The 14,919-nt window shown below is 49.8% G+C and overlaps 1 protein-coding gene across 1 annotated transcript in view; it reads right to left on the minus strand.

Annotated features, from left to right (window-relative positions):
- Tekt5 (tektin 5) overlaps positions 1-14,919 on the minus strand; it is a 42,821-nt gene that overhangs the window by 1,634 nt on the left and 26,268 nt on the right. Inside the window, exon 6 of the mRNA XM_052759448.1 lies at positions 1,364-1,518. Coding sequence (XP_052615408.1) covers positions 1,364-1,518 — 155 coding nt within the window. The remainder of the gene's footprint in view (positions 1-1,363; positions 1,519-14,919) is intronic.

Here is a 14,919-nt window from a genome sequence, read left to right on the forward strand (position 1 = left end):
CGCATTTTCAATTAAACTTTAAAAACTTTCCAAGACAAGGTCTCATGTAGCCTAGGCTAGCCTTGAGCTCTATGTAGCTAAGGAAGACCCTGAACTTCTGGTCCTCCTGCCCCTACCTCCTGAGCATTCTATGCATTGTGGTGTTGGGGCCCAAACTCACTAGGCAATTACTCTACCGATTGAACTACATCTTCAGCCCATTTCATTTAGTTTAGAATAAGTTAAATTTAAGGGGACATGGTTCACTTGATCGAGTGCTTGCCTAGCATGTGTAAGGCCCTGAGTTCAATCCTCCATTCCACATAAAAAGAAGAGTAAGCAACCAAGCAAGCAGGAAAAGAAGAAGAAAGAGGCCCAGGACAGAATGATAATCTCTGATGCCATGGGCTCCAGGACTGTGGCAGCCACTGGAAGCCAGAGAGAGGCATGACCCCCTGCCCTATGCTCCTGAGCCCCCTTTCTGGAGACTCCCACGAGCTTTGCACCCTCTCCTGTTGTCCACAGAAGCAAGTCCACTTAGTTAGCAGGGTAGATGGGTCTAGCCAGCCAGGAAGGACTTGGGCTCTTTGCAAAGAGAGAGGTTGGAGAGGAACAGGGATGCAAGCAGGCACCTCTCCCATCAGATCCTGGAGTGAGAGATGCTGAAGGAATGAGAGGCCAGAGCTGTGTCTGTCTCTGCTGGCAATGTCTTCTTGGCCTTTCAGAGGAGGCAGGAGGTTCCTGAGCAGACATGCAGTGCTGGGGGGTGGAGGAGCTTCAGAGAGAGACAGTCAGGATGGAACCCAGAACTTAGACCTCCATCTAGCTCACAGCTGAGATGTGGGACTGGGTGTCCTAACTCATGCAGGATCTGGTTCTCAGACCCAGGGTTCCTACTGCAACCATCCAGGCAGGATTAAAAATATTCTAAAGAGATGCTGCATCCCTCACTTTGGCTACCACACGATTAAAATTATAGTTCCCAAGAAACTGAAGTCCCCTGCCCTAGGAGTTCATGATGAGGGAAGGAAAAGGCTGAAGACAGAGGAGGAGCACAGGACATTTCCCACAGTTCTAATAATCTTATCAGACCACCTTGCAGGAGAGACAAGAGCTCAGTGATGGGTCAGACCACACCGTGACCAGGGCTGCTATGCAATCCTCTTGTCCTCTATTTAAACCTAAACCTCATGACAGGACCAGAAATGGGCACACTTTATAAGTCTCCCGTCTAATTGGCCTGTTAGATGAGTAGACAAACCCAGCTTGTTAGAACTGCCAGGGTGAGCCCAGGCTCTGCCACCACAACTCCAGTAACAGTGACGCTTCTGAGACCCCACTCTTCCTTCCTGGACTCCAGCAGTCCCACCACAACTCCACTCACTTGAACTGTGGTATGTCCCTGCAGAGCTCCACGTTGGGCCGTCGGGTTCTGCATGCCAGCCTGGTCTGGGCCACCTTCAGTGGACACTCCTTGGCCATGATGGCCCTCTCCAATAACATGATGGTGTTCTCTGCCTGGAAGATCTCCTGCAGTATCTGTGGGGACCAGAAGACTGTTAGATCTCCCAGAATTCTCTCACTTCCTCCTCTTGGGGAAGGCAGGGAGCTGAAGTCACCTCAGGGACCTATAACCTAGCCTTTAAATTCTTCCTTCCCCAACCCTGAACACCTTTGGGGCAGGGACTGTGATTGGGATGACCTTGAGAAGCTGTTGCTGCCGTTACTGCCTGTCACCATGACACTGAGTGCTGGTGCTGGCCCAGTACCAAGAGGAATTTGGGTTTTGAAACTCTGCTGGAGTGAGCCAATCATTGTTCAGAGGGAAGAGAGGGAGGGAGTGAGGGATGAAGGAGGGAAGAAGGGGGGATGGAGGGAGGGAAGAAGGGAGAGAGGAAGAGAAGGGAAAGGAAATAAGGAAGAAAAGATGTGTACTGTGGGGGGGGGTTCTAAAATCTATTCATAGACACAGGTTCCCCATATAATGCCGCCCTTGTCCCACTCTGTGGAAAGGTAGATCCCAGCAGAGGCAAGAGGGAGCCCGTTGGGATGAGAAATGTTTCATGTCTTGATGCGCGTAGAGGTTTCAGAGGTGTGAAACTGGAAATCTCATTAAAGCTCACTGTCTGTACACTTTTTTTTATCAGACTGTTACACCTCAGTAGAGAGGCTGGGATGTAGCTCGGTGCTAGAGGGCTTCCCCAGCATGCATGAGAAAATCAGAAAAAGGCCACACAGGAAAAGATTGGTGAAGAGCTGACATTGATGGTGGGTTTGTGGAAGTCATTCTGTGTCCTTCTATATTTCTATGTGTTTGAAAATTTCCACAATGAAAACAATTAAAGAACAGGAACTGAAAATGTACGTGCAAAGCCCTGGCTTCCATCCCCAATATCACATAAAATGAGTGCTAGCACACTCCTGTAACCCCGGGACTCAGGAGATGGAGGCAAGAAGTTCAGAAGTTCAAGGACATCCTTAGCTACAAAGTAAATTTGAGACTAGCCTGGCCTAAAAAATTAATACACAAATAAAAATAATATAAACTAATAAGAGTGACAATAAAGAATGGGCATATCAGGCTGGTCTATTACTGAAGGAACTTGACCTTGCCTGGGCCATCCTTAACCTGGCTTGGACTGAATGGATGGTAGTACCTGCAATCCTCACTGATGGAAACAACCACCCTCCACCCTCAGTCACCTGCAGTCCTAGATCAAAGCGCAGCTGTTTCCCATGGGCCCTCTCCTATGAGAAGGCTCTCTGGGGACAGGTTGTACTGACACCCACTCCAGCCCTGGAGTTACGCAATGCCAAGGATGCACCCATTCTATTCCTGCCAAGCCTAAAAGCAATGCTCTCCATGATGGCTTTATTGCCAGAATGTTCTGTAATTGTTCATCACCACAAAGAGTTCAGTTTCATATGGCCAGAGATTCAATAATACTTAAAGAAAAACAAACGCAGCATCTCTGCCACTAGTCTCAATCAGGACATTATCTGACCCTGCTTGATCCAGCTTTACTGTAAATAGACGTTGGCTTTGTGTGGGGCCATCTTGAAATCAGACCAACTAGTAAAGGGCTGTTTACTGTTCTTACTCTGCCAGTCTAATGCATGAGGAGCATAAAAGCCAGAGGAACTACTAATAAAACAGGCTGGGAAAGTCGTATCATCCAAACTGTGGGGTCTGGGAAGACACAGACAGAGAATCAATGCTGGGAGCTGACTTCAGAAGAGCGGCCAGCTAAACCACAGGACACCTGGTTACATCTGAATTCTAGATACACAATGGCATGTGTCCATCAGCAGAATGACTGACTGCCACCACTCTCCAAAGTGCATATGTATGGAAACCCTCTCATGGTGTGCTGGCTGTTGAAGGGGCACATTTGGAGACTGAATAGGTCACCTTTCCGTCATGCAAGAAACAAGAAATCAACAGTTTTCTAATCCACCGGTCCCTGGCCAGGCTGACTTTCTGATACAGGCCTCCCAAACTGTGACTTTCATTGTTTGGGTGTGATTTTGTTTATTTGTTTTGTTTTGACATAGGGTCTTACTATGTATACTGGCTAGCCTGGAGCTCACAACCCTCCCATTTTAGCCTCCCAAAGGCTGGGAATACAAGCATGTGGCACTGCACCTGAGTAAAATCCACTATTTATAAAGGACCCAGTCTATGCTACTTTATAACAACAGCCCAGTACAAGACATGCCCCAGTGATAGCCCGGGACACTCTGACACTCAGACACTTAAAATGACACATTGTAACATTCAGGTGTAACAGGATGTCCTATGCTTTCATTTGCTAGATTCGAGAAGTCCACTCAGTATGCGGACTAAAGGAATGACTGTAGGTCTGAAGTCTAGACTTGTTGCCAATGATTCCCTCTTCTGTTTTTACCTTTAGCAAGGTCTTAGCATACAGCCAGGGTGGGCCTCGGATTCATGATCCTCCTGCATCAGCCTCTGGAGGGCTGGATTACAGGCATATTCATGCCACTGTGTGGGGTCTTCCTTACCCATCCTCTTTTAAAGACAACCTCACTATGTAGCCCAGGCTTCCCTTAAACTCAAGATAACCCTCCTGCCTCAGCCTTCAGAGAGCTAGGATTACAAGCATGTGCTAGTGCACCTGGCCCATAAACTGGCACTTCTAAATAAATTATTAGTTTAAAGGTTGAGGTTTATTTACACTATTTAAACTGAGGTGCACAGTAGTTAACAATACAGATGGTATGACAAAACAGGTAGAGTGGCTGGGGTGGCTGGATCTGGGACCCCTTTTCATGGGCACATAAATAAGGCAGGAACAGAGTCCATCAGTGATGACGCCGGGGACAAGGGTGTGAGTGATTGGAGGGTGTGTGGATCGCTTTCCTCCTGTCCCCTCCCGTCCCCTCCTGCCCCCTTCTGTCCTTCCTCAGGATCGAGCCTAGAGCCCGGCTGCTCATTCCTTCATATACCTTTCCCCCTCCTGGCTACATGTCTTGATCAGACCTGTCTGTGGGTTTTCCAGAACACTGGGGTTTTCCAGAACCTTCTGCTATGGCCCACTGATGATTCACACCCAGGGCACATCTGCCCAGGCCCAGGTGGGTGTTTCTGCTGCCAAAAATTGTTCCCCACAGCCTCTTATCTAGGTTGTCTTCATCCAAAGGGAGAATAAAAGCCCCACAAGTTCCACTGAGGTTCAAGCCCTGGAAGCCTGTGGGTCTCCAGAATCCCCAGTGGGTGATAGAACCTTCAAAATCTGTGGACTGTGATCCCCAAAGGCTGGAAGGTAAGCAGCAGTGTGGGCTGGCCAGTGGCAGGGCTTTCTGCTGAAGAGGAAGCTATCAGGGCCGTTACGCAGAGCAGGAGAGGGTCCTGATGCGGCCTTCCTTCCTAGTGAGCCAGCTACTTTATCAGAAGGTCTGTCAAAGGTGACAACCACAGTGCCATTCCACTTTGAGATCATCACCAATCCAAGCATGAAAATATCATGTCTATTTGTAATGACATATTAAATGAAGACTCACATATCAATAATCAAAATGGACATCCTGGAGCATAGAGAGAGACGCTAGTACTACACCACAGTGAGAAAGACGTGAGCTGCCAGGTGCTTCACATGAGCAATGTGTGCCAAGAGCACGTACAATAATAAACACACCAAGGCCAAAAGAAAAAAGCCTCCCACGGTCCCAAGAGTTTCTTTCAGCCAGGTGTTGTGGCCCATTCCTGCCATCGCAGCATTGAGGAGGTGGAGGTGGGAGAATTAGGAGTTCAGGGTGATCCTCAATGAGGCCAACCTGGGCTACACAAGACACACACACACACACACACACACACACACACACACACACACACGCACGCACACACACACACACACACGTTCTAGCCCTGAGACCCTCACAGTGTCCAAAGGGAACTTGCTCCCCAGGCCCTCTGATCTCCACACATGCACCATGGCATGTGCACACATACACACAAAATAAAATGAATGTAAATGAAAGTTTCCTTTTACAAAGAATACAGTACAAGGGGGAAATACCATCTAAACAGTAAGTCAGTCCTGGCTTCCCTGGCTGAACATCGGGATGTTCTAGAGAGTCTTCAGAACAGGTGTTCAGCTCTGAGGCTCTGACCCTGTGGGTGTGGGACTTCACAGAAACCCGAGTGACTTAGAAGGTGCAGAAGGGACGTAGGTGAGCTGTCAGAGGCCTCAGCAGGAAGGGGCTGTGTTAACTGCTTCGCTGCAGGTGGGGATGTGGTAGTTAGCCTAGGCTGTTTGTCCCAGGAAGGAGTCCCAAGCAGGGTAGAGTGAGTCATGATTTTCTTTGGTTGTTGTTGTTGGGTTTTTTTGTTTGTTTGTTTGTTTTGTTTTTTAAAGATTTGTGAATGGGGACCCAGGAGGTCCTGCAAGGGAGCTGGCCCTACCCAGGGCTTGCAGGTTTCTGGAGAAATGTACAGACAACTTTGAAAATGAACGCCCAGAGTTGTGCTCTTTCTCCAGTGGCTCAGACTCTGCAGACACCCCCGGCACCTCTGGGAACCCAGGAGGCTTCTAGAGAGGAGAGCCTGGGCAAGTCAGCACATGTCCTGAGTGCAGAGCTTCAAATTCCAGGTACTTGCTAAACATATGTAACATATGCACACGTACACGCAAAGTGAGTGTCTCAAGCACTACCTCCTCTGAAGCCACCCACCCACCTGTCCCCAGAGCTGTGATATTCCCACATTATGCAGCAGGTAGCAGGGCACTTCTGCAGTCCCAGCACTCCAGAGGATCACAAGTCTAGGTCCTGCCTGGGCTGTTCTGAAAGCTGGTCACAACAAAAACAAAGAAAAACTTAGGCAGGCATTTATCATGGGGCCTTTGCAGGAACTGTCCCCTCGCCTGAGGGATTCCTTCTCAGATACACACAGGCTCTCTTCATGCATCTTCTTGAAGCTGTGGCTAATATGCCCAGGAGGCTTCTTATGCACCCCTTAAACAAAGCATCAGAATTGTAACAAATGTGTGAGTCCCTTTCTTTCAGACACAGACGTGGCAAGGTCCACTTGGATTTACAGCCATACTCAGAGCAGAGGTGGATGCCCAGCAGTTCCCACCCCCAGCCTGGTTTTACTACATACACGTGTGTGCACACCCACACCCACACCCACATGCACATGCGCACAAGCACATACACACTCTCACACACACACACACACACACACACACACACACACACACACACACACACACACACACACGGCTGGTTGGCTGGCATCTTGGCCCCAGGCTCTGAGGGGCTTCCCTGGAACGTTCATCTTTCCATTCCCAAAGCTGGGGAAAGAGCCTCCAGGGCCCAGTTTGGCTCATCCCAGAGGCTGGGCGGGGCCTCTGGGGATTGGGCTCAGGGGGTCACCCCATGGGAGGAGTCTTGGCACACTGGGTCAGGCGGCTGCCAGGCCTTTCTGGCTCTGGCTGGGAGCGGGAATTCAGTTGGGAAAGGGCGGTGTGAGAGAAAGAGGGCCCTGCTTCACTCCTCCGCATCCCCAAAGGCAGGGTGCCTGCAACTCAAAACAAGGAGCCCAGGAAGGGAGTGTCCTAAGTCTCATCAGAGGGCGGACCACTCCATGTCCCTGAAACTGCGAGGTGTTGCAGTCACACACAGCTTCATAGCCCAGCTGCTGCTCTCACTTGCTGTGTGACCCTGTGGGGTCCCCAGCCTCTCTGAGCCTAATTCGATCTGCACTCAACATCTGCAGAGCCCTTCCAATTGCCAGATCCTTCAGGGTTCCTTTTCTTTATCAGACTCGTTACAACCCACTCAGGTTAGTGGGCTAAATGAGATAATCTGTGGTGGGGTTCATTCTAAGGCTGATGTGTCTGGACTAAGGGTGTTCAGAGAGCTGATAAAAACATTGCAGGATGTGTCTGTGAGTGGGTCCCAGAAGACAGTCCTGGGGATCAGTGGGCCCCATCTCATCCATCAAAAACCAAACTGCATAAAGGTACAGAGAAAGGGAGCCTTCCTCCTCCTCTTGAGCTCCGAGGCTGGTGCCTGCCTGCACCACAGGTCCTTGCTTTGAGACTCAAGTGGGATTTTCGTTGGTGACACAAACCCATTTCTTACTTGTAGGGGAAAAAAAAGATGGTTTACTCTGAGCTAAACATCAAGTGACCACGGACCGGGGACCATGAATTCAAGTTGCACAGTGGAAGAAGTGTCTTTCCATGGTCACAGGACAAAATAGTCATGAATGTTATTGATTTGTCAAGTTCATTGCTGGGGACACCAGGTTGGCAGGTCCCAGCCCCGAGGGAAGCCCTCCCCTCTTGGGCCACTTCAGTGGCTGGCCTGGGAGAAGCTAGAGGTTTGCTAAGCTGGTGCATTCCGAAGGCTTCACCTGATCGTTACAAGGATGTTAGGTCAGATGCCTGCTAAGGGATTAAAGATAGTCCACGATTATGGGGCTCTGGACCTGAAATTCCAGCTCTCCACAATCACAGAGCTCCAATCAATCCGCCAGGTGTGGCTGTGCTCTGGGAACTCCAGTTCCTGTCATCCTCACCTGGGGTGAGCTAATCACAGTGTTCCTGGGCAGTTCTCTTTTTCTCTCTCTCTATTTTCTTTTACACTTTATTTACAGGGTCTGGGGGTGACACTGGTGTGAACCACAGCACAAATAAACGGGAAGGTCAGAAGACAACTTCTGGGAGTCAATTCTCTCTTTCCATCATGAGATCTTGGACTTGAACCCACGCTGTTGGGTTTGTCCAGCAAGTGTTTTGCCCACTGAACCATCTTTCTGGCCTTTCTATTTTGAGACAACAGCTCAATTCTGTAGTGTGGGCTGGCCTAGAACTCATGGTGATCCTCCTGCCTCAGTCTTCCAAGTACTGAGGCCACAAGTATGTACTACCATATCTGGCTGTATTTTCTTTTTAAGTCTTCAAGTCGGCCCCCTCCAGATGGCTCAACTTGGCCTGTGTAGTATAAGGGCTGTCAGACTGCTTGGAGATGGGTGTGGCTGTGTTCTAATAAAACTTTACTTATACAGCCAGCTAGGGGCCAGAATTTAGCCCTTGGCCTATTAGTTTGTAACTCTCTTACTACAAACCATCACAAAGTGGGTCATGACCCCCCTATGCCACAAGGCTGCTGCTCCTCAGGCTTCTGAGATTCAGAGAACAGTTTTTCTAGAACAGTGGTTCTCACCTTCCTGATGCTGCGACCCTTTAACACAGTTCCTCATGTTGCAGTGGCCCCTCAATCATGTAATTATTTCCGTTGCTACTTCATACCTATGATTTTGCTACTGCTATGAATCATAATGTAAATATTTTTGGAGCTAGAGGTTTGCCAAAGGGGTCACAACCCTACAGGTTGAGAACTGCTGCTCTAGAGCCTTGCAACTCAAAGTGTGAGCTGGAGACCAACTCAAAGCTTGCTGGAGAGGGCAGACTGTCTGACCCCAGCCTAGAGCTGTGGCAGGATCTGCACGCTAACAAGGCCCTCAGGTGACTCACCTGAAGGTCCAAGGAAAAGGACCAGGTCTGGTGTGTGGTTTGAGGCCAATCTCTGGTTACATTTGCCAGACAGAGGGACAAGTCAGGGACAGGAGGACTCACACCAGGGTGGTAAGGAGAGGCAGGAAGAGTAAGAGAACATCTGAAAGGCACAGACGGCAGAGTGAGGTGGGGCTGGGATCAGAATGATTGCAGCTTGCCTACCTACCAAAATCCAAAGGAACCTTCTAGAAGAGAGGCCTTGGAGCCAATAAACTATACCTAAATGGGCACCACTTCCGCTATGTGTGGTCTTGGCAAAACCTGAACTTCTCACGGCCTCAGTTTCTCCGTCTGCACCTGGGCAACAGTGACAAGGCTAAGGGGTCTTTGTTTTCTCCCTGTCCCCAGCAGGAAGACCCACCAGCACCCTGTAGGGGATCGGATGTCAGCAAGCTCCCCATGAGTGGGAAAGGCGGAGTCAAAGGCTGTAATTCCATGGCAGAGTGCTTGCAGAGCACGCACAAAGCCCAGGTTCCATCTTGGCACTGGGGACACTGTCTGGCCCTGTACAGTGTGCAAGGCAGAAATCCTGGCAGCCTTAGATGAAGCAGACCTTGCTGGGTAGAAAAGTGCGCTGCTCTTCCCAGCTGGAATCTAACCTGCGGCACTGGCTTGGAAGGGGGTGGATGCGCGTGGCAAGAGCTGCCTGCCTCGTAAAGCTCTCTGTCTGCATCTTGTCTTGTGACAGCAAAGCAAGCCTCCAAGGTCAGAACTGAGTTTTAAAGTGGAGAGAGGGGCAGATCTAGCTCCAGCTGGCTTTTGGCCTCCACCAGCTTTGCGCAACCTCACAAATTTATTGTTTTCCAATTTGCATGAAGCCAGGGGTTTCCAAGGAGATGCCAAGCTTGATCCAAACCGACTCCCCAGCTTCAGAAAGGGTAAAGAAACCTGGAATAATTGGGGGTGTCAAATAGTGGGACATTTTCAATTTCACCCAAGCCCGGGAGCAAAAAGTGAGAGAGAAGGGCTCAGGAACACTGCCAGGAACTCAGGACATGGATGGTCCTGTACCAGGGCCCTCCAACTCAAGTTCTTAAATGTGGGCATTCAGCGGTAGGGGAAGAGGTGACTCAGTGGCGCTTGCTGCATAAGCCCAAGGACCTGAGTCCAGATCCTCAACACCTATGCCTCCTGTAACCCCATGCTGAGGTGGGCAGAGAAAGGAGGTTCTGTGGGACTGGCTGGCTGTCATCTCAGTGTCAAGTCAGTCAGAGACTGTCTCAGGGGAATACAGCGGATGTGGATGGTGATAGAGCCGGATGCCCTCAGCAGTTGTGACAGGACAAAACGTATCCACACTTTGACAGGCACGGCCAGGAGTAGATTTGGGTTGTAAATGACTGCTCAAATGGGCATATTGGAGAAATTCCTGACCACAGCAATGCCAGCCAAGCATAAATGTCAGCTGTTAATAGAGTCTCCGGTAGGGGTCCCCAAATCCCTGGTAGACTTTGGAAATGAATTGGGATGGGGCCCTACAAGAAGGTTTAGCAGGTAAAGGTGCTTGCACCCAAGGCTGAGGACCGATTCCCACAAGTTTTTCTCTGACCCCTTAGACATGCTATGGTGTGCCCCCTCCAATAAATAAATATAACACCAAAAAGAAATGGGGTGAGGGTCCTTTCTACTGCTCTGGAGAAAATTCATGGAAACCCACTATCTCAAGCCTTCAAGAGAATCTCCTTAACATAACATTTTCCTTCTCTCTCATCTCTCTCCCTCCTCTCTCTCTGTCTCATCTATCTATCTATCCATCCATCTATCCATCCATCCATCCATCCATCCATCCATCCATCCATCCATCTATCTATCTATCTATCTATCTATCTATCTATCTATCTATCTATCTATCTATCTCTTTCTGTCTCTCCAGGATCTCACATAGCCTAAGATGGTTTCAAACTTGTACAAACAGAATGATCTTGAACTTCTGATCCTTCCAAGTGTTGGGATTACAGGTATGAAAACGCCCCCTGCCATACACACACACACACACACACACACACACACACACACACACACACACACACTGCCTAAGTTTTTTGTAGCACTGTGGACCAAACCCAGGCTTCCGTGGACACTGGGCCAGCACTCCATCAACTGAGCCAAATCCCTGGGGCTTGTGGAAGGACTCCAGCAGGCCACACCTGACCACTGTAGTGGTTTGAATGAGAACGGCCCCCCTAGGCTCACATTTGAATGTCTGGTTCCCAGACTGTGCCCTCCTTAGGAAGGGTTAAGTGTAGCCTTGTTGGAGGAGGGTGTGTCACTGAGGGGTGGGCTTTGAGGTTTCAAAAGCCCACGGCCAGGCTCAGTTTCTCCTCCCCTCCCCTCCTCTCCCCTCCCCTCCCCTCTTTTCTGTCTCTGTCTTTCTGTCTCTCTGGCTCTCTCCGCCTCCAACGTGCAGATCAGGATGTATGCTCTCACATGTTCCAGAGCCCGCCTGCCTCCTGCCTGCCGCCATGCTCTCCACCCAATTAAATGCCTTCTTTTGTAAGTTGCCTTGGTTATGGTGTCTCTTCACAGAATAGAAAAGTAACTGAGACACAGACTCAGTGAGACTCCTGGGGGTAGAGCCGGCCATCTTTATTCCTCCAACACGTCGTGAGGAGGACACACGCCACCTGCCTGCCTGTCACCTGCCTCCAGAATCTTCTCTTGGATTCCTATTCTGCACAGCTAGTAACATTATTCTTTCCTGCTTGTCCCCCACTTCCTCCTCCTCCATTTGGGCATATATATGTGCATGCAGTGTGCGCTTACATGGGAACGCTCATTCACATATGTGTGTGTATGGGTGTGTGTGGTGGCCTGAAGATCATGCTAGGTGCCTTCCTCGATTGTCCTCTACTTCATTCATTCATTCCTTTGGGTGGGATCTCCTGCCACTTCATTCATTCGGGTGGGGTCTCCTGCCACATGCTTTCATCACTCTGCACTGATTGCTACCACACAGATTTGCCTTTCTACCTTTTTATTTATTTTTTAACCTTGGTGTGCACGGGTATTTTGCTTGAATAGATGTCTGTGCACCACATGTATGCAGTGCCTGAAGAGGCCAGAAAAGAGTGTCAAGATTTCGTTAAGTCTAGAGTTACAGATGTTTGTGAACCAGCAATGCGGGTGCTGGGACTTGAACCCAAGTTCTCTGGGAGAGCAGCCCGTGCTCTGAATCATTAAGCCACCTCTCCAGCCCCTTTCCACAGTGTTTAGAGCTAAGACTCATCTCATATCGAGTGTGGTGTTTAGAGGCCAGGCAGGGCCAGGCCAGCAGCTCTGCTTCCCAGGACTTGGCCAGATTTAGAAAGCAGCGTCAGTAGTTCGGCCCTTCACCCCAGCGCTGGAAGGGATCCGGCTGCTCAAAGCACAAAAGCATTTCCCATCCACAGAAATCTCTCTGTCAAACAGAGGCCAGCAGCTAGAGCTGGGGCCTTGGCTCCCCACTGACTGTCAGCCCTCAGACTCCCCACTTTCCCGCCCAGTTCCCCTGCAAAGAGGTAGTTTTGCTGATGCTAATAGCCATTTAAAAGTCAAAATGCCGAGGATTTCAGCAGAAAAGAAAGCCTTTTAGGATTTAAACTCACAACCCTCTGTGGTCTGGTTAAACTCTTTCCATGATGAGTAACTTTCTTTCTCCATTGCTTCCTTCTTCTCTCCCTCCCTCCCTTCCACCTCCCGAGTGCTGGGAGTGCTGGAGTTGTACCACTGTGCCCAGTTTATACAGTGCTGGTGACTGAACCCAGAACTTCATACATGCTAGGCAGGCATTGTACCAACGGAAGCACACCGCCAGGCCTCCGTCAGAATCTAGCAGAGCTGAACATTTTCTCTCTGCTACATAGCCATCGACTCAAGACTTCAAGGCCCTCCAAACTAATGGCCAATTGATCAGTGGACTCTAAGGCTTGAAATAACAAAGGGGGATGATCTCAGAAGTACACAGAGGAGGCAGGAGACCACAGCAGTAACCCAGGCAGAACAGGAAGGTGGCCCCTTCTGCCAGAGTAGGGGTAGAGGACTGTGTGAGCCGGAGCGAGATGGGGTTTGGTAATGAGGGCATGCAGGGTGGGAGACAGAGGCAGCCAGGGGGACTCTAAAGTTTGCACCCAAGCCCTTGGAAGTTGAGGCCCCAGGAAACTCCTGGAACCATCTGGAAGTTTTTACTACTACATAGAGATGGGGAAGGCTCTCAGGGGAGCGAGCAAGAGGGTGAATGTCCTGGAGATGGGTTTGGAGCCTGTTAAGTAGAAAAGGCCTCTTAGACATCCAAGTGCAGGTGTGGGGTGGTTCAATGGGCAGAGTGTTGGTCCACAAGCATGGTACCTGAGTTTGGACCCCAAGCACTCAAGCAAAAAGATAAGAATGACTATAATCCCAGCACTGGGGAAACAGAGAGGGGAGGACCCCTAGGGCTTGCTAGCTGAATAGGGGAGCTCCAGGTTTGAAGGGGGGTCCTGCTTCAAAAGGTAAGGTGGAGAGTGATCCAGGAAGATACCTGATAATGAACTCCAGCTTACACATGCACGTATGTCTGTCCATCTGCACACACACACACACACACACACATACACACACACGCGCGCGCACATACACAACACACTACACACATGAATGCACACACTATACACACACACCACACAATACACATACACACAAATGCACACACTATACATACACTGCACACACCACACAGACATACACGTAGAAAAAAGACATCAAGTGCAGGTGTAGGCATGCAGCTGGGTGTGGGATTTGACAAAGCAAGGTCTGGCTGGAGAAGATGTGACTCAGCAGCCAGGGCTGTAACGGGCTACAGAAAATAATCTCCTTAGGGAGCGGGGAGAAGGATGTAAATATAGTGCTTATACTAAAATTCTCAAGAAACAAAGGAAAAAGGAAAGACTCATGCAAGCCTATCTGTGACGCATGCCCAGGATTCTAGAATTTGGGAATCTGAGGCAGGAAGATCATAGTTTAAGGCCAGCCCGGGCCACATAGCAAGTTCTAGGCAGCCTAGGCCATACAATGTATTTCCAAGAGAAAAGATCATTGCTCTTTTCCCTGGTCACCACATGCTCCCCTCAGTGACGGCCACACCCATCTGTCTGTGTCCACTGACTGCAGGCAAGCTGCAGCATTGTCTGCTGGGAGGGAGCCAGCAGAGAAACAGCCTGACCTCTGACAGCTGATGGAGGCTGGGCTGCTGGCACTCCTGGCTCACCTTTGTGCCCACCTCCCGGTGCCACACCTCTGACCATGGCAAGGGGGAAGTGATGTTTAGATCCAAAGGCTGCAACATGTTCCGGGCAGCAGAACCCACAGGGGCATTTCGCATGTCTGCACAAATTAGGCTAGGTCTACGTGACAAGATGGCCTGGCCTGGTCCCTCCAGGAAGAGAGAGAAGGTGAAGGGAGGGGAGAGAACAGTTGCTTTGAGTCCATCCAGGTCAACACATATTGCTCTTGATCTTCCCAGGCAGATCGAGCAGCGGAGGTGGAGGTGGCGGCCAACAGTTCAAGAACTCGTTCAGAATGCAGATTCCCAGGCCCCTCCCACTGGCTCAGCTGGAACCACACACAGGGAGTGCACAGTGCGCAAGTCTATGCCACCTGTTTCCACCTCTCCCACACTTGCGCCTCCATTTTTGCCTTACTGTATACAAATGAGGGTTAGGGTTAGCTTAATCTTTCTCCAATCCATTCATTTTATTTTATATGTCATTATTGTTGGCTTTTTTGTTTTTGGTCTTTATTATTTTTAATAGCATTTATTTGTGTATGTGTGTTGGGGGAGGGGATACAAAAGCATGTGCCACAGCCAGCTCCCGTGGATGTCAGAAAGCAGCATCAAAGGTCAGCTCTTCCTTCCACCGTGTGGGGCCTGGAGATG

The sequence above is a fragment of the Peromyscus californicus genome, unplaced genomic scaffold (genome assembly GCF_007827085.1).
Source record: "Peromyscus californicus insignis strain IS unplaced genomic scaffold, ASM782708v3 Scaffold_3__1_contigs__length_106647218, whole genome shotgun sequence".
Classification (NCBI taxonomy): domain Eukaryota; kingdom Metazoa; phylum Chordata; class Mammalia; order Rodentia; family Cricetidae; genus Peromyscus; species Peromyscus californicus.